Below are 19,236 nucleotides of genomic sequence, written 5' to 3'. Positions count from 1 at the left end.
TATATATGAGAGTTTGGTAACCCATCAGTTAAAAGGTCATGGTGCTGAGTTTTGTCTTGGTTAGATGACCTTCCACTTCGAGACAATGAAAATGAAACTACTGCTATTCAGCTCAAACCTTGCTGAATTACTTATCTCTGACATTTAAAGTTTAAAAGATATTTAAACATTTTTCCCCTGTCTGTGACTCTGTGTCATCCTCTGCCCATTCTTTGAAAAAACTGACTACCTTTAACTATAATAATGCATTTTGCCTTAGTCTATTTTGACCGCTATTACAAATTTTGTTAATATATAATCTAGTATATGTTTATTAGTCCTTTTATCGTCAATCTTTATTTTTAATTTGCAGTTTATGATCTGACAACCTCTGAGATTTTGCAGTCAAGTTTTTATCCAATTACATTTATTGTGATCATTTGTGTAGCAAGTTTTATTATTGTATCTGTTTAGATGTGTCCAGATATTTTAATTTTCCCCATTTCTGGGTTAATTTTGAATTTTTACTGTATCAATCTGAAAGTTATACGGTATGCATCTCATATTAAAGGTTAATTACTCCCCACATTTTGAGGGTAGGATCTCTTCCCCTAATCCTTTATCACCATCTAGTGGATCCCTACTATTATTATCACATTCTACAGAAATGACAGTAGAATAATTGTTATGATGATTTTATCAATTTAGACAGCAAGTTACTCCACAGCCCAAATTATATTCTTAGATTTGAATAATCTCATAGCCTCATTTCTACTACATGCCTTTGTTTTACACACTAAACTTTCTCTCACTTTGCAACATATAGTCTGTGTAACTATGATTTTAATCAAAGAAGGGAGTCTTACAGTTATTGTGACCCTCTTCTTGCCCTCCTTTTTAAAGGGGGCAGCTAGGCTAAGGTGTAGAATTTTCCAATGATTTTGTTTGATAGCTAATTAATGGCTTTCTGTGGTTTCCATGGCAATGACATGCTTTGCTACCAGGCTTTATCCAAATGGGCATTCTGTGCACTCTTGTGTCTTAGCATCAGCATATTAATCAGAGACTGTAGGTCCTTGGTTGCTGCATCAATTTGATAAGACACTAATTGAATTAAAATCTCACTTGAAGGCTCAGGCTTCTGTTCCTCTCTGAAAGGGGGGAACCTTGTTAGTTCAGATGGCCAGCCAAATCTAAGGAAGAGACATTTGAAAGTCCACAGAACTTTCCATTCTATCATAATAAACTTCCTCTTACTGTAAAATATATTTTTGATGTCTGAATCCTTCTGCTTGAAAATTTGTCTATCTCCCTATGCTTTCCCATCTTTAGGCATGGCTGCATTATCCTCATCAGATGAAAAGACTGAGCTAATCCTATCAAAGTGAAGCCTTCTCCCACACATACAGTGGTAAATTCTGGTGAAGGACTCAGTTTAAAGGTCCTGATGGAACTGCAGGAAGGATTATGCAACACAGTGCTCTGAAAAAGCACAGCATCGTTGCATGAAGAGCCCATGGAAGTGCTGGGAAGGCAGTGATGAAGCACAGGCAGGGCAATAGCAAAACCATCAGTCTGAAGCTCATTCTTTTTTGTTTGTTTGTTTTTTTCTTTTCCGGTACCGGGAATCAAACTCACGACCTCATGCTTGCCAGGCAGGAGCTGTGCCGCTGAGCTAAATTCCCAGCCCCCTGAAGCTCATTCTTGAGATCCTACATATTATGGATAATTATTTCTACTTCTCATCTAGAATCTAATCTAAACCAAAGTATGTTTAAATGGCATTTTAAAAACTGTTATCCGGACCCTTACATCTCCTAAGCCCTAGTTAGACCTTTGTGGTTTGCAGTCACTGTTTCTTTGGTGAGTGTTTTCCTTCTGATTTGCCCAACCCTGACCACTTTCTGATATTCAGAAAGAATCTGTCCCATCTATGAAAGCCTTTTTCAACTCCATGAACAGAGGAAATAATTCCTTTAGCATTTTTCCTTCTAAACTTGACCCCATTTTAGCACTACTTATGGTATGGTGTAATTATTATTTTACAAAATCATTTATATACTTCTCTTGTTCATTAACTTATGAGTGACACATAAGTATGAGCCATTTACTTACAAACATTTATGGTTCTGACATTCTCTATTCATCTATTGTTTGCTTGAGGAATGTTTGATGATTTACTGGACTTCTGCAAAATCTTCTTGTGGTTGATGAATAAGCTGTGATGTGCCCTCTGGCCTGAGGGATTTCCAGACCAAATGAAAAATGAACCATCTCAAAAGCCAAGGTCCAAAAACCTATGGAAGTGTAAAGTGTATCCCAAGTTTTGAAGAAGTTGGTATAAAATACATGCCAATTCATACTAAAAACACATATAAAAGTTGGAATTTACCATTCTACAAAAAAATATCTTTCTATTCCCATACTTAGGGAGGCTAGGTAGTTCTTCACCCCTTATGCCTTCAAGCCTTCTCCTTGGACCTTAAAATACAGTATATCAGGGATGATGTTTGCTTGTGTGCCCTATCACAAACTCTGGTTGTTAAGTTAAATCTTGTACTACATCTAGGATATTAGCATGAGAGGGGAATGCACTGGCAGAACTGAAGTCAGTAAGTGAAAATATGCAAGGCTAGCAGGTCAAAGTATGGAAGGGTATTCTGATCATCAGGCCTGTGTGATAACATAAGCTGCATGGGGTGTTTTGCTTTCTTTTGTTAAAGAAGAATTGAAGGGAAGTGGAAAATAGAACTAATTAGCTTCCTGTACCCCAGCAGTTCAATCATGGAGAAGTGGTCAATTTCCAATGATGATGAAGAAGGGATTTGCACGGGGCAGGAGCTTAGACCAAAGTAAATATATATTGTCTTCCCAACCCTAATTTGTGTAATTCTTCATTTCACTGCCAGCACAGAGATTAGGGTCCAGATGGCCAGGAAACACCTTTCACAAGTACCACCCTGTAAAAAGATAAATACTGGGTTCCTAGAAACTCGATGAAATTCCTTTGTAAATCCTCGCGAGAAGTACACTGAGATGAGCTTTCTTTCTTGAACTTCTCACTCTCATGTAATATCAAGTCCCTCAGAAGGCTTCTGGCTTTTCACATGTCAATAACATAGCAGTGGTTATACCACTGTGTGGATGGGTGGGTGGATGTATATGCATGCACATGTGTTAAGAGTTAAACAAGTGATAATTTTTGACAATTAACTGAAAAAGCTGTCCTGTAGAAAATGGTATATCCATGCAATACTAAAAACGTGCCTTATGTTTTAAATTTTGTTCACTGATTTTATTCAGACTAAGACTTTAATATGGAAAGCAATTCTAGGAAATCTGACACTAGACTCTTTCCTTTTGGAGAAAGTGGATGAGAGGAATTTCTTCACACACACAAAGCAACTACCAAAACAACCTCAGAAAAATGCATAGCCCCTTGGCACCTTTGTTGGAGCAGAAAATATGAGAGTGGCCAGCGTGATTCAAAAGAAGGCACATTGTCAAAGGAGTCAGAAGGTAGAATGCAGGCCCATACTCAGACAGTTGCTGTGGGAGTAACCATGGGTATGCCATCCTTCTCTTAGCCTAACTCCCCGACTAAGGAGTCTGATGAGTTGACACCTAAGGTCACTTACTGTCCTGTGATTATGTGAATGTGTGTCCTCCCAACCCCACCTACTGGCAACCTTCCATTCATTTTGGTTTATTGAGAAGCAAAGAAAAGGAATGTCACTGTGTACCCACCCTTGCTTGAGACTGAGTCAAAGGAACCACAAAGATTAAGCATACAGAGGGAAGAAATCTTAACCGAAGAAATATCTTCTTTATCTATGTCCATTTCCTCCCACAAGGAAAAATGGCAGTGTCAGTTGTACATTACATATATCTCTCTTTCTTAGTGTTTAATCTTAGCACCTGCACAGCAGAGATCTCTACAATTCATTGCATATGCTCTCCCCCTCTCCCCCCTCACACAGCACTTGAGGCCTACGAAGCGACTCCCTCAAAGCTCCATAAAGGCTGAGACCCCTCTTCATGGCAGAGTATAGGAATAACAAACATGCCCAACCATTTTATACAGTTGCTAGAACGTTTTAGTTTCCAACAAATGAAGATTTTCCTCCCTCGTTTTTTGAATATTAATTACACTTTACAAATTTTTGTGTTTCGTTTTGTTTCGCTTTGTTTTGTCCTGTTGTGTTTTGTACAACAAAAGGGAAAGTCGGTGGCTAGGAGTCCCGGGTTAGCAGAGTTTGGCTGTCATCTGGTCCGACTGTTTGAGGATCTCGGTGTTGTAGAGATCCAAGGCGTGGTTCACCCTGATGATCTCGCTGTTGGTGAGTTTCAGACGGTGTTTCAGCATACAAGAAAACAAGTCCAGCTGGGGCTTCCCCGGGGCCACGGGAGGAGCCAGACGATTGATTCGGTCCCGAATATCCAACAAGAGGAGCATCACGGAGGAGGAGGAATAGAACTGGCCGCCTTGTGTGTAGGACTGGTTGACCTGTTGCACGGCACTACGAAGGAGATCAGCATTGAACCTCAGGCTGTATCCGAATACCTGCACATCAGAGATCTTGATGTAGAACTGCCTCTTGGAAGGGTCAGACAGGTCCACGGGGCCCTGGCCGGTCTCATTACGCAGTAGGGTAGGTAGCCGAGTCCGACTTCGTAGGTAGATATGTACCGTCTCAAAAAAGGTTTTCCACCGATTGCCCAGCAAGAGAGTCCAGTTGTAGCACTGGCTGTTTTGGAGACGGATCTTCTCCCAACGCGGGTAGCCAAATTCTCCGAAAGGCATGTTCCAGCCTTCCGAGTGGCTCCCGCTGAAAGGATTGACATAGACAAAGAACATGGGGTCCAGGCTGCTGTTACGCATCTGGCAGATGCGCATGGACATCCCGATCACCATGTGGATGAAGTCCATGCGGTTCTTGTTGCTCTTGAGGGTGAGGGACATGCGCTTGCGCCACCGGGGGTCAAAGAAGGTGTCCAGGCGGATTTCATTGCTGATGAAAGTGGTGTGAACATAGAGGCGCGAGTCCATCTTCTGCAACAGGTACTTGAGCTCCAGGTCCTGGAAGTCCAGGTCGGTCTCAAAGCTGATGAACTGCTCGCTGCGCTCAGAGTCCACGTTCTGAGGTTCGCAGCGGCCTCGGTACAGCTTGTAGCCCTTGTTGCAGGAGCCGCAGAGGGAGATGTTAGCCAGACTGCACATGGCACAGCTGTTGTTCCCTCCGATGATGCAGGGAATGGGGCGCTGGCACAGGGTGGTACTACCGTGGCACACACAACTCCTCTGGCTCTCCAGAAAGGTTCCCCAAAACCCATTCTCATTGCAGTAGAGAAGCGACTGGACCCTGGCAAGCCATTGCTGAATTGTCCTGGGGAAATAAAGGGAAAATAGAGAGGGTTAACCATCACCAGTGGGGCTGTAAGTTGCTGTGAACAACTATTATGGCAAAGTGGAGCCACCCCAAACAATGCAAGGACTAATTAATTGGGGTACTTATACTGAGGAAGACAGCAGAAATGTTAAGCACTTTATTCTACTCTACCTTCTCCCACTGCCACAAAACCAGTTATATGACAGTGACTTTACTCTTGTAACGTTATTGTTTATTCATCTGTCAAGAGAAAAGGTTGGAGCAAATGTTTGCCAAGGGGATCCTTCCAGCTCTATGATTATAACTGTAACATTGTAACATCACGCTATCAACTTCCAAAAAAGTTGAAGAAACAGAAGTGTCTAAGCATTCTGGATGGCCACAAGTTGGTAAAAACACGGCAATAAAATAGATCTTACAGTTTATTTTTTTTCATCTATGTCACAAGTTAACCCCCTGCACACATTCCTTCAGTGAGATTATATAACATCCAGCAATCTCAGCAAACACAAATTAGAGTTTATCATATGCTAAAACTCATACAGTTCTTCCGTCTTGGTGATCCTACATGACCCTCACAGTAGTTTCTTTCAAAACGTATTTCATAAACGTATTTCATTTCATTTTCCCAGAGCTACAAACTCTCAAATCAAAGACATTTCCTTGCAAATGTATCTCTATGCCACTTTCTCTACTGCCCCTCAGCACTATAAATGATTCCAAAGTCTATACCCACAACCCAGACACTAAAACATCCCAGTGAAGACACATTCATAATTAAATAAGAAGCAACAGAAGAAGAGGTAAAAATATGAAAGGCAGCCAGCCTAGAGGCCTCTCATCCTTCCTCATTTCTGTTCCAGTCACGTTTTGGCTCTCTTCCATGCCAAAAAAAAAAAAATAATCCCTTACATGTGTCTAACACTTTTTACCCAGCACAGGGCATATCCACTCCCATTTTTTCACTTGAACCACACAACACCCTGAACATAACTTGGGACTTAGGTCAGTCCGAGATTGCATAAAATCCTAGCTCTTCCACATGTGTGCTGAAGTGATACCAGATAGCTTCCTTCAGTTTCCTAATCATTCCTACTCCACAGGGATGTGATGAGGGTGACATGAATTTTTATGTGAAAGCTTAGCTCCAAACTGGGTAGGTATTAAGAGCTCAATAAAAACGTAGCTCTTGTTATTCCTGCAAAGGGACTGCCAGGTATATTTTATGGACATGGCAACAGACGCTCAGAGTGAAATGATGGACTCAAAGTCATACAGCCAGTGAGCAGAGAAGTCTCCTGGCTCAGAGCTATTGCTTTTCATTGTCTCTCATGCAGGAGGCAAGCAAACCTTTCTTAAGGGTGCATATGCTGTGGTGATTTGATGATGAAGACGATGATGACGATGATGATGATGATGATGATGCTGTTGAGTCATGATCTCGATTTTATGAAACTAGAAACAGAGGTGGATTTGCATTGCACCCCCTGTGGCCGTCCATCTGTCCTATCATTTCCACTGCTGAGCTACACTCATCAATCCATAAACACTAAGAGCCAAGAGGCAGTAGAGCTTTATGCTGAAAAGCATGGATATTGGACTGAGCAGAACTGAGTTCAAAACCCCATTCTGTAACCAGGGACAAGTCATTTTGTCTTTCTAAGCCTCAGTATCCATACCTAAAATGAGGATAATACAGCCCAGCTCTCAACGCTGGGCTGGTGAGAGGACTCTGTGAGATAATATATTAAGTGCTTAGAAAAGCCCAGCAGAGAGCAATTATGAAAAAGGTAATAATAAGAAATCTTATCCTAGAGAATAAGCTCTTCCTTTGAAGGTATTGAGACACTTTAAGGGATTTCACTATCTCTCTGAGTTTGAGGGAAGCCATTTTGTTACAACCATTTGAAAATGGATACTGTTGAAATGGCTTCCTGGCATGCTTTGCTTTAAATGAGTTGCTTATCTGCTGAGAGAAAATGGTGGAATAATTAGCTTTTTGAAACTCTCTTCCCTTTAAATCCACAGAAGCATCCTTCCCTGGCAATAAAACTTCCCTCTTAACATCCAAGACATGGTATTGGGACCCCTGTTTCCTTGTCAGGCATCCCTGAAGGCCCAGAGGCTTGACAGGAGAGGTCCTTCCTTCCCCAGGCACCTAGTGCAGTGCCTCTCTCTATAAATGTGTGTAGAATGAATAAATGAACAAAGAATATTAATATTTTTGTTCTTATTTTTAAAGAAGAAAAATAAACTCGTGTCTCTCCCCTCCAGACTGCAGTATTAGTTTTCCATACCATCCGCCCACACAGCTCCAGGCGTCCCTGGTCTCTGCTTCGTGAGACCAATCCTATCACAGCCTGGAGAACAGCAGCAGGCCCAGCCTCCAGGAAACGGAGCTGGAATCATAATGAGCTGTGTGGCTCCCGCCTCCCAAGCCAGAACATGGACTGAATATTGGAGGATGAGTCATCTGATATTTCTGCGAACTGCAGGGGCCTTCCACACGGCTCTCATTCCGTGGTTCCATCTGACGAAAGCCTCATTTCAAAATGCCTCTTTCAAATGGCCCACACTTGCCCCTGTCACTCCCTCTCCAAGTGACAGGACAGTACCCCATTTAGACCTCCTCAGTTCCCATCTGCGAGGCATTCTATAACCCCGTAGAGCGCCCCCTTTCTCGTGTCTCATCATTGGGACCCTTTGTCAAGACTGCAGCCCCCACTCCTTGAATCAATGCTTCATTGTGGCTGAACTCTCAGAATCCTTCACAGGGAAATAAAAAGATGAAAGTTCCTGGTGAGGCAGCAACAAGCAGCAGGGCTAGTGGCAAATTAGGATTCCGGCCTTGTCAGGCAAGAGGGATTGGGGACAGAGGCCCTCTGAGACGCATCAGCTAGCTGTGTGGCACCTGCATCTCCTGACCTCAGAATAATCATGAAGTTGTGGGCTGTATCAAAGAAGGCATTAATGATACAGCACGAGGACTCAGAAAGGAGGTGGTGTTTGGGACTTGCAGGGAGCAAGGCCCAGAGAAAGAGGAAAGAGAAAGCAGGAGAAAGGTGGAGACACTGGGAAGGGTGATGGGGAAACAGGAAGGACTCGGTGCTGAAGCGGTGGGGAAAAGGTGAGCAGGAAGGGGTTACCAAGGAGCCGCCTGAGGGGGAGAATGAGATGAAATGGAAGCAGAGTGCAAAGGCCAGAAGCAAAGACACTCAGCCAAGACTTGTTTGTATTTCACAGGTTCAGGGAACGTAGGCACTGGATGGAACAACTGAGTGGGCTTAGTCATCTACCCACCTCCTTTCCTGGACCAGAGTGGATGCAATGGAAGCAGCGAGTCCTGACTTCCAAAGTTTCATTTGATAAGGTAAAAACCAGAAAACCAAGCTCTTGGGCTAGGGATATAGCTCAGTGGCACAAGCACCTGCTTGACAAGCACAAGGTCCTGAGTTCAATCCAAAAAAAAAAAGGGGGGGGTGCTGGGTATTTAGCTCAGCGGCAAAAGTGCCTGCCTGGCAAGTGCAAGGTCATGAGTTCGGTTCCCGGTGCCGGAGAAAAGCCAAAAAACAAAAAAAAACTAAGATTTAGGGCTGGGGATTTAGCTCAGTGGCAAAGCGCTTGCCTGGCAAGCACAAGGTCGTGAGTTCAATTCCTGGTACTGGGAGAAAAACAAAAACAAAAAAATAAACAAGTAAAATTTAGGGGGATGGGGATTTAGCTCAGCGGCAAAAGTGCCTGCCTGGCAAGCGCAAGGTCGTGAGTTCGGTTCCCGGTACCGCAGAAAAACCAAAAAAAAAAAAAAAAAGCTTTTCTTATTTTTTCTGGAGTGTTTCTTTTTAAAAAGCAAATTCCCAAACTTAGAAATCAGCCTCAGTCAGAGCAATTTCCTATGCCTCCCCCATCTCCAGCCTATGCTCTGAGTAGTGAGTCTTTTTTTGTTGTTTTCTTTTTGTTTTGTTTTTCTTCTGGTACCAGGAATCGAACTCATGACCTTGTGCTTGCCAGGCAGGCACTTTGTCACTGAGCTAGATCACCAGCCCCTGAGTAGCGAGTCTTGATAGTCACCCACCACCCTGCAATGTTCAATTGCAGGCAGCACACTAAACCAGTGAGGGAAACCTGTGCTTTACCATGACTGAGCCTTCACTGTATCCCATGCCTGATGTGGAAGCATCTTCACAGGCCTGTGTGAGCAGCGTGGTCAACCACCTCTGTGCTACATATAAAAACAACGAGACCTGAGGTCACAAAATAACTTGTTTGAGATCATGAAGTTACTTCACGTTCACGAAGCAGACTCTACACTCTGCTGTAGGTCCGCTTCCAGCTATTGACCGTACCAGAAGGCAAAACTGTAGCAATGAAGCAAGCAAGGAGAAGAAAGGGAGCCATAAGAAGAGAAACAAGCTGAAGTAATGGAAAAATAGAGGAAGTTTGAGCGTGTGAAGTGCCTATTATCACATTCCTCGCTTCCCCTGGACCTGCCATGGTCCCTTTTCTCTATTCACTGATAATTGGGGCTCACAGACAGGCACAGAGGAAGAGGCTGGGGACTGAGGGTAGGAGGGACTGTGATCTATAAATACCATTTCCCAGGCTAGCTAGTGACAGCCCGCCTCAACCCTGGCAACTGAGAAGTGGCTTAATAGGCGGCTCTGGAGGGGAGGGTCTCAAAGCTGACGCAGCCTCCCTGCAAGGCAGATGGTGCCAGGCAGCGAGGACCACACTTTAAAATGCAGTTTTCCATCCCTAGGGACCCTCAGCATCTTCCATCTGCAGCCAAGGCTGAGCTCCAATATGTGCAAATCAGCATCCTTCTGTCAGATGAGATTTCATGTTATTCTGATGAGGCGGGTGGAGGAGGGCAAAGGAAGGAGGTCAGGAGGGAAGACAGGAAGTCGCACTTCCACTTCTACACTGGAAAGCACTGGCAGAGGTTGCAAAGGAAGCAGCCTGGATCACAAAAGCAGAGAATCTTCAGGAAGGAGCTTTGCAAGTATTCAGCTCGTCTCCCTCATACTAGAACCGACCACTCAGGCTTGGCTGCTGATGGAAGATCAGTGTTTCTCACTAGCTTTCTACATGGCAGTCACCTCTTTATCCTCACATCACCTCCATGCAATGGGACTCCCTGGCGACTTCCATTCTACTGATGAGATGACTGAAGGCCAGAGAGGGATTGTGACTCATCATGGTAATGCAGCATGGACTTAGCTGACACGAGTTCAGTATTTAGGGATCCAAACCTAATACAGCCTCAATTACCTTGGCATGCATTTCCGATCCTCCACACCCCAGAATAGAGGATAAATAGGCTCGGGGCCACGATGCAGACACCTCAGCTGCTTCACTGCAGGCTGTGTCTCTGCCTAAGCCTGGATTTTTTTTTTTGGCAACCTGACAGGTCTCTCCATGGCACAGCATGGAGCTGCTTGTCATTTGGAGGACAGAGGCTTTGCCACCCAGGGCTCCCATCAGTGTTTCAAAAGCTCATAGCCCTCTTTCAGCACCATCCAGCTAGGGAGCCCTGGTTGGGTTTCCTAATTCAAGCAACCTCCCTGCTGATTTTAATTGGAGGTTTTGCCTAAGATGGGAATGTGGTGCCTGGCCTGTGGCATTTTAGGGAAGATCATACGAACTGAGTGCCAAGGAGAGAGAAGGAGGGGAAACAGATGTAGGCTAAAATAGAAAACTATAATCCATAACTCCTATATGCCTACCAGGAGCGTGTTTTTAAAAGTGAAGAGGAAATGGAAAAAAAAAAGAAAAGAAAAGAAACTGGAGTTCTGAATTATTCTATTATTTATGTCTTGCGCTGCTTCTTGGCATTTCTTTGACATTGTAATGGGTGTCTGAGTAATTTGATGTGACTCCACAAAATGTACACTCTGTTAGACTACAGACGCAATTGGGGAGATGAGTAGTTGTTTTTAAATGTCTGAAGATGCACTGTTCTTTTGTTGCGGCGTGTGCGCGTGTATTTTAAAGGAATGGTGCTAATAAAAGATGAATATGTCAATGGTGTCAGGCTGCTCAGGGCTCAGCTGAAAGGTGCCTTAGTGTATAAACGCGCCAGTATGAATTGTAACTGGCCCTCAGATCCCCTCCACTCCTCACTTCTCCCCAACAGGCATTTGGCTTTTAATCATCCCCCTATTTGAGTTTCTCTCATTGCCTTAATAACCTGTTCCTCTTCTTTTCCCAGTTGCTCATGTGATGTCAGAGCCTCCCTGAGTGGCTCGTAACCATTTGGAAGAAAAGACCAAAAGAAAAGCTGTACGGTCCCTCACCCTGCTGAGGATATCTTCTCATTTGGAGCTGCACAGAGAACACCGGTGACCGTCCATGTGGAGGGCAGGGGCGAAGAGCAGAGGAGGAATGAGAACTGCATCATGAAAGTCCAACGGGGTCTTTGAAATTAGGTTGTCAGGAGCTTAACTGGGGAGGATTATGAAACAGGTTTTGCAATGACACAGCTCTGTGTCTTGAAAGAGGTGACAGGCAGCATCAGCTGCATATTCAAATCCAGCTTTTTGCTTTGGGGCATGGATGTTCTGGAGATGAGTGAAGGAAAGCGCTGGAACTCTCAGGGAGGACAGAACGAACGAAAGCAGCAGGGTGCTCTTGTATGAGCTGTAGGACTAGTATGCACTTCCAGAGTAGTAAGCAAGGCGCACAATGGAAGGCCCAAACAAGTAAGACAAGCCTAACTAGAGTCTAATGGGATTTCACCCTAAAGTACAATAATGGCCATCAAGACCAATGGCCTTGGTGATAATGAAATGGGAGGAAGTGAAATGAAGCTGCTTTGTCACTCTTTGACCTTCAATTTCTGATCTTGCCATTCGACCTTGAGTAAGTCAGGTGACCTCTTTGGCTACTATTTTCTTATCTGTGGAACAGGGAAAGTGAGACCTCCCATGTACTTTGTCTTAAGAACTCACACCAAATATGCAAAATCTTGGGAATTTTCCAGTACAAAGAAGCTGTGACTGATCATGAACTATTATAATTACTGAGAGCAAAGAATAATCCTGTTTTCTAAACATCGCAGGTAAAAGTGTACCCCTTGGTTACTAGACCAGCCCTGTTGACTTTAGCTTAATATCCTAGTCTCACTGGTTATAGACTCTCAGCCAGCCTAATAAATACTGTCAGTGAGATGCTTATGTAAGAAAAAGCTAGATGTGAGAATGAGCATTGAAAGACAGCTCTGCTACTCCTTATTTAACTCTGAACTAATTGCTCATCTTTTCTAAGAGTCTGTTGTCTCAACTACAAATGAAATAATAGTCTACTCCTTCAAAGATTGATTGTGAGGCTCAGGTAGTGATGATGTAAGTATAGAAGTATACACTGTCTCCCTCAAAAGCCATTTGCTGTGTTCCCCTTGAGCTCGCATGAGGAGGAGTCCCTCTGAAATCAATAATTACACATTTAAAAATCCAGGGGAGAAAGAATTCCATGCATGCTCTGGAGTCAGTTTCATATTCATATTAAACAAAAGGAATTCTTGTTTCTATACCCCAAAAATCAAAATAGGGTATTGCACAACCTAATGGAAAAAAACAACTTCAACAACAACAAAATATCTCTTAGAAAAGAAAAAGGGAAATGTCTCCTTCATGACATTGGAGGAGGGAAAGAGATCTTTAAGGTACTTCATATACAAAAAAAAATTACTAGAACTATCTGAAAATCAAAACACATCCAACAAAAATACCACACAGAGGGAAGAGACAATGCTCATTAAGAAAACATTTGCAGTACTTCTAGTCTACAAAATTATGGATTCATAATACACGATAGAGTCAGAATGTTTGTATTCCCCAGAATTCATAGGTTGAAATCCTGATCCCCCTTGTCATGGTTTTTGGAGGTGGGGCATTTTGGAGGTGATTAGGTTAAGAGTGTGCAGTTCTCATGAACTGTGTCACTGTCCTTATCAATGAGCCTGAAAAGGGGCTGAGTATTTAGCTCAGCGGCAAAAGCGCCTGCCTGGCAAGTGCAAGGTCGTGAGTTCGGTTCCCGGTACCGGAGAAAAACCAAAAAAAAAAAAAAAAAAAAAATGAGCCTGAAAGACTGTTGCATGTGTAGACACAGGCAGAAGCCAAACCAGGAAGCCCTCACCAAACTCCAAATGTGCTAGTGCCTTAATCCTGTATTCCCCAGGCTCCAGAAAATAACAAATAAATAAGTGCCTGTTGATTACAAGCCACCTAGCTGTGGGTATTTTTCTGTAGTAGGCCAAACAGACTGAGACAATACAGAAAGTACTGCAAATCAGTAAGAAAAACTCATTAGGCAAATGACAGGAGCAGGCACTTCATAAAAAAGAATATTCAAAAGGCCAATAAGCACACTCAACTTCACTTTATTCATCATCGGGACAGTGCAAATTAAAATTGCAATGAGACACTACAGCAGCAGGATGGCTAAAATAAAATTAAAATATAAAATAAAAATGATAGAAAGTGCTACATATCGGCAAAGATGAGGAGCAATCAAAACTCTGCTGTGCTACTGGTGGGAAAGAAACTTGCTTCAGTGAACTTGGGAAAGCAGAAGTATTTACTAAAGTACCTAGCGAGCTATGTATGTAAATACACTCCGTCTCAGCAATTCCACCTCTAGTATGTACCCAACAAATCACATGTGTAAGTCTGTGGAAAGACATGCATATGCATGCAGCAGTATTTGTGACAGACATAAACCGGAGACAATGAAAATGATCATCAGCTGAAAACCAATATCTACACACAGAATGAAACAGACTTGAGGATGAGTGAGTCACGGAGGCACAAAATGACATGGAAGGATGACATATAAGAAGGCAGAGGTAAAAGAAGTCATACATGGTGTTCATTGTGTGTTTTAAAAGGATAGCCCTGACCTGTAGTTGGTGCAGCAATTTGGAGCATCATTCCCTCAGAGAAGGCGCTCATGCCAGGAAAGGACTTAGGGGCTCTACTGCAGTGAAAAGAGGGCCTACTTCTTCACCTGCATGCTGTTTTCATAGGTGAATTCAGTTTGTACAAGTTTGCCTTGTTATATACTTAAGAAAACTGTACTCTCTGTAAATATACAACATTTCAATAGGACCTTTCCAAAATAAATCCTTTAAAGCAACCAGAATAATATAGCAAGGCAGCAACATGTCATATTTTTAATCACTCTCCCAGTTTTTAAAGGTCTTTTGCTTGTTTCCTATTTTTCATCCTCATGATTTTTCTGTGTCGTACACTACACTAAGAGGATATCATGAGTGTAACTTTCAAAAGTATGAAAACCTGAGTCTCAAAGAGGAGCAACAATGTACAGTACCGATGGTCACCAGTGACTCGTCACACTGGGATTATAACTCACCCATGTGTGAGTCTGTAGGCTAGATTTGGAAGGTGAGCATGGGAAGGAGAATTAGGAAGCCGCTCTGAAGCAAAATAACAGAGCTATCCACAAAAACTGAAAGAACTTAGTTCTATTTCTGATGCAATCCCCTGAGCCTCCGGTTCTATTCCAAATGGAAAGCTGCTTCCGAGCCTCAGGAAGAAAGAAAAAAAACTAAAAACAATAAAAGGAACAAGAGATGCTTATTTTCTTGCCTATGTCAGAGAAGTGAGTGAATTGTCCTACTTGCTACAGATGCAAAATGATACACACTCTGGAAATGGAGATATTCTCAACATTGTCCTAAACACAACCTGAGCAGCCCTCACTGTGAAGCTCAGACACTGTCACGCATCTCCATGACCCTCGTCCAGCTTGTACCCATTTGGGTTGCCACGCTGTTGGGCCTCATTGGCTTCCTTATTTGCCACATCAATACAGAAGAAGTTCCACGGATATTTTTAGCAAAGGCTTCATTGCCACATGGTTGAGAAGGTACTTGTTGCCTCCTATGACTGACAGCTGTTCTGGGTTGGTCTCATTTTATTCGTTGAATTGCACTTCTTATTTAATAAGACAGGGTAATGTGCACCAAGAAGAAGCCTTTGTCACATGAACAGTGACCCACAGGACACACTTACACATACATGCACATACATGTACACACATGCACTCACATGCACACACACACATGCATACAAAAAAACCCTCAGAACTCAGGCTATAGAAAAGCTGCAGTTTTCTCTAACAGTGGCAGCCTACAGGCATCTACAGGGAGAATTCCAGGCTCTCAGAGCTGAATAATGCTTCAGCAATGCCTGATGCATTTAAACAATGGGAAAGGGTCCGCAGACATTAGATGACCTGATGGAGAATGCACAAGCTATGTTTCAACAAGCTATGTTGGAAGCGCAGAACCAAAATCTTCCCCTTAAGCAAGAATCTTTCACAATGCCAAAAATTATATTTTCATCTTTCTTGTAGCCTTCTTCACAGGGGCCTACAACATTTTACCTGGGTGTCTGCACACTGAGGAAAGGGTGTGATGATTACCAGTGCTGGACGCTGGCTTTGAACTGACTCTAATTCCAAGAGATACAAAGCACCAGTTCACTGTAGTCTATGGAATCAGAGTTTATGGAAGCCAGCTGACTGACCTGTGCAATGTTACCTCAGGTCCATCTCATAGTGGATCCAGTGGTTATTTTCTGTGGAATCCCTCAGTTCTAGAAAGCACATCTGGGATTCCTCCACAACAGCAGGACTGAGTAACTTAACAGGATATCCTTTCTTCCTTCTTTTGGAAACTGCACTGCATATGTACCCACCGAGTCCAAACAATGATAGTAGCTTAAGGCAAATTGTCCCCTGTCAGCCATCTTTCAAGCAAAACAAAAGCAACAGTAATAATTATGTCAACAAACAATAAAATAAGCACCTGGGTAAAAACGTGTTGCAAGGGGTTTAAACCTTAAGATGAATTTATTAAAAACCAATCTCGATTGACAAAGGCTCTAGAGAACAATTTTGCATTACAAAGTATTTCCTCATGAGGATTCTGAAGAGTGTGTTTTCCCTGTACTAAAATGTATTACCTCAGAAATAAACAAATAGAAAATACACTATGTGTGTCAGATCTCACCTAGTAAAAGGATGTTCCTGACATAGAAACAGGAGAGCCACATATCATCTTGAATTTGGACAGATCCTACCACTGTTTTAAGCACTTCAAAGGAGCAAAAGTGATCCCCGGCCTTTATGGGCCCCAACTAGAAGGTTCCAGTCTCTTAGAAAATTTTGTCTTGGAACTCTGAGATTGTCTCTAAGCAATACAGCTCCCCTACCAGAGGACCACAAAGAAAGCACTTGGAAATATCTGCTCAGAGAAGTCCCAGTCTTCTGGCCAACTTGGCTAAGGCACCAGATATGAGTGACATCATTTAGAAACTTCCAGCCCAGCGCAGTTGAGAGCTGAACACCAGTGAATAACCACAGTCTGCTACATGTGGGACAGAATTGTCCAGCTAATCTTAGCATGAATTTTGAATTCAGAAATCATGAAGAGATATAATAATTTATGTTTTAAGAGCCTAAATACTGGTCAGGTTGTTATGGAACCATAGATATTGAGAAAAGCATATATCATGAGCACTCCCTCCAAAAAAACTCAGGAAATCTCTTTTCCATTCTATTATGCCAAGCTATGCTCCTATACTAAGGAGAATTCTAAAAAAAATGCCTCCTATCACTCCAACATTCTAGGATCTATTTCCCAGGACCTACGACTTAGAGAAGATGTCATTCCTATGAGCATGTTCTTTTATTTAGCAGTTGCCCTAATGATAGGACAATATTTAGATGAACCTAATCTGGTCGGATATGTTGCTTAAGAAGTTGAGACTTTTTTCCTCTGGCTGTTGGTAGAAGACAGAGAGATCTGAAGCATAGAAGAAAATGCTATACCGTTGCTTCTTTGAAGATGAAAGGGTCATGTGCAAGGACTGCAAACCTCTAGGAGCTCAGAGTGAATCCCAACTGGCCACTAAAAGAGCAAGGATAAAAAGACTTCAGTCCTACAACCCAAAAGAACTGAATGATGCCAACAAATGGAAGGATTTTAGAAATGCATTCTTCCTCAGAGCCTACAGGTAAGAGCCTGGGCTAGCCAACATCTTCATTTCAGCCTATGAAGCATAAATAAAAGATCTAGCCATTCCACGCTCAGGGTCCGACCCAGGGAAATTGTGGGATAGCCAATCTGTTGCTTTAACCTCTAACTGGCTGGTAATTCAACATGTGGCAGTACAAAACTAATACAGTTACCCTGGTTAGGGCATTTCTCCACATTGTTTTCACTCTTTAATAAAATAATAAGAGCTCAGACTACCTTTTAGGTTCTTGTCGAAGTATGACATATTATGAGTTAATAATTTTAGATCCTAGAACCTTCTAGATCTTCAGATCCCTAAGTTAAGCACACATTTAGGGCCAGTCTTGGGCCAGTTTTATTGTAAATGCTAGATTTCATAACTTCAGGGTGCTCCACATCTTTTTTACCACCCTAACACTACACCTTGTATAATACCAATAAGATCCGGATATGGTAGTGTATGACGGGTAATTTTAGCATTCTGGGAGGCTAAGGCAAAAGGATCATACATTTGACCACAGCCTGTCTAAATTAGCACCTTAGTGAAGCCTAGACTCAAAAACAAACAGACAAAACTGGACTGCCTGGAACTCAGTAGAGCCTCACTAAATATCTGTTGAAGGAAGAAATGAGAGGATGAATAAGTGAAGATTCAGCATATGTATGGTTTACTTCGAGATCTTTCACTGGAGCCTTATGGGATCACAGTGGGACCCTTGGAAGGTGACCAGATGGTGCAGGTATTAGAGCTGAATTGCTTTCAAAAAGCAGGGCCTGGTTGGAAAACGCAGGTCACTGTGGGTGTGGCTTGGAAGGGTGTATCTCCCATCTCATATCCTCCCTTTATTCTGCTCCCCAGGTATATGGCATAACACAAGGACCTTTTCATTTGCTATGTCCCTCTGCCTGCTGTCCTGCCTGGGAGCCAGTGGACGATGGACTGAAACCTCTACAAACTGTGCACCAACATAAACCTCTGTTTTTCAGTTGTAATAGTCAGGTACTAGGTCTCAGGGACAAGAAAAATTGATTAAGATGGGATAGTTATTAATGTAAATATTCTTTGACAAGTAAAGAAGGCTAAGCCTACAAAGGATGGCAGCTGAAGAAGCAACATTACTTCATAAGCCCAGGCAAGTCATTAATTTCTGTGTGGCTCAGTTTTCTCACCTGTACATGGGGAGACTGATGCCTGCTCCTGGTCTCCCACAGATTACGAAAGGATTGGATGAGGTCCTCAGTGCAAAAGCCAATTGTAAACTTTAAGGTTCCCTCTACTTAAGGTATTTGTCTTGGGACTAGTTTACTTTTTAAAGAGTAGGAATGTTCCTAAGCCAAATAGGATGAATTTGTTCCCTAATTATACATGAAATGGAGCACCTTCCAGCTGTGACTTTGGCAGCTGCTGGTTAGCAGTCATGCCACCTCCCAGCAGGGGAGCTACCTGCAGGGACAGGAAGCCATTAGCATCTGCTTAAATGGAAAGGTGCTTGAAAATCCAAGGCTGTCTGTAGGCTGAGGAGCTCCACTGCGGGGAAGGGAAATCACCAGCTGTGGTTTCATACCAAGCAATCTGGGCCATCGCCTCTTCACCTGGTATAAATCACCCTTTCCCAAGGCTGTGACTTAAGGAACATACTCTTTGGAAAAACCTCAGGAAGAAGGGTTTGGTAGCCAAGTGAATATGGAAAATATGCAAACCCCTTTTCTATTATTTTTGTTGTTGACGTTGTTGTTTAATCCAACATGTTCTAATCTTTCAATAGCATTTCTTTTGTTTCCTCCTCACAATATCTTGTAGGATTCATTTGGGTGAATTCAGTTTGT

The 19,236-nt window shown here is 42.7% G+C and overlaps 1 protein-coding gene across 1 annotated transcript in view; it reads right to left on the bottom strand.

Moving 5' to 3' along the window:
* Positions 1 to 3,669: 3,669 nt before the first annotated feature.
* The window catches only part of Brinp1 (bone morphogenetic protein/retinoic acid inducible neural-specific 1), a 174,901-nt gene continuing 159,334 nt past the window's right edge, over positions 3,670 to 19,236 (bottom strand). The window contains exon 8 of the mRNA XM_005382605.2: positions 3,670 to 5,366. Coding sequence (XP_005382662.1) covers positions 4,226 to 5,366 — 1,141 coding nt within the window. The 3' untranslated portion in view covers positions 3,670 to 4,225. The remainder of the gene's footprint in view (positions 5,367 to 19,236) is intronic.

The sequence above is a fragment of the Chinchilla lanigera genome, unplaced genomic scaffold (assembly GCF_000276665.1).
Source record: "Chinchilla lanigera isolate Chin_1 unplaced genomic scaffold, ChiLan1.0 scaffold00018, whole genome shotgun sequence".
Lineage (NCBI taxonomy): Eukaryota > Metazoa > Chordata > Mammalia > Rodentia > Chinchillidae > Chinchilla > Chinchilla lanigera.
Note: the sequence above shows the minus strand (reverse complement) of the source record. Positions and strands in the feature narration are given on the sequence as shown.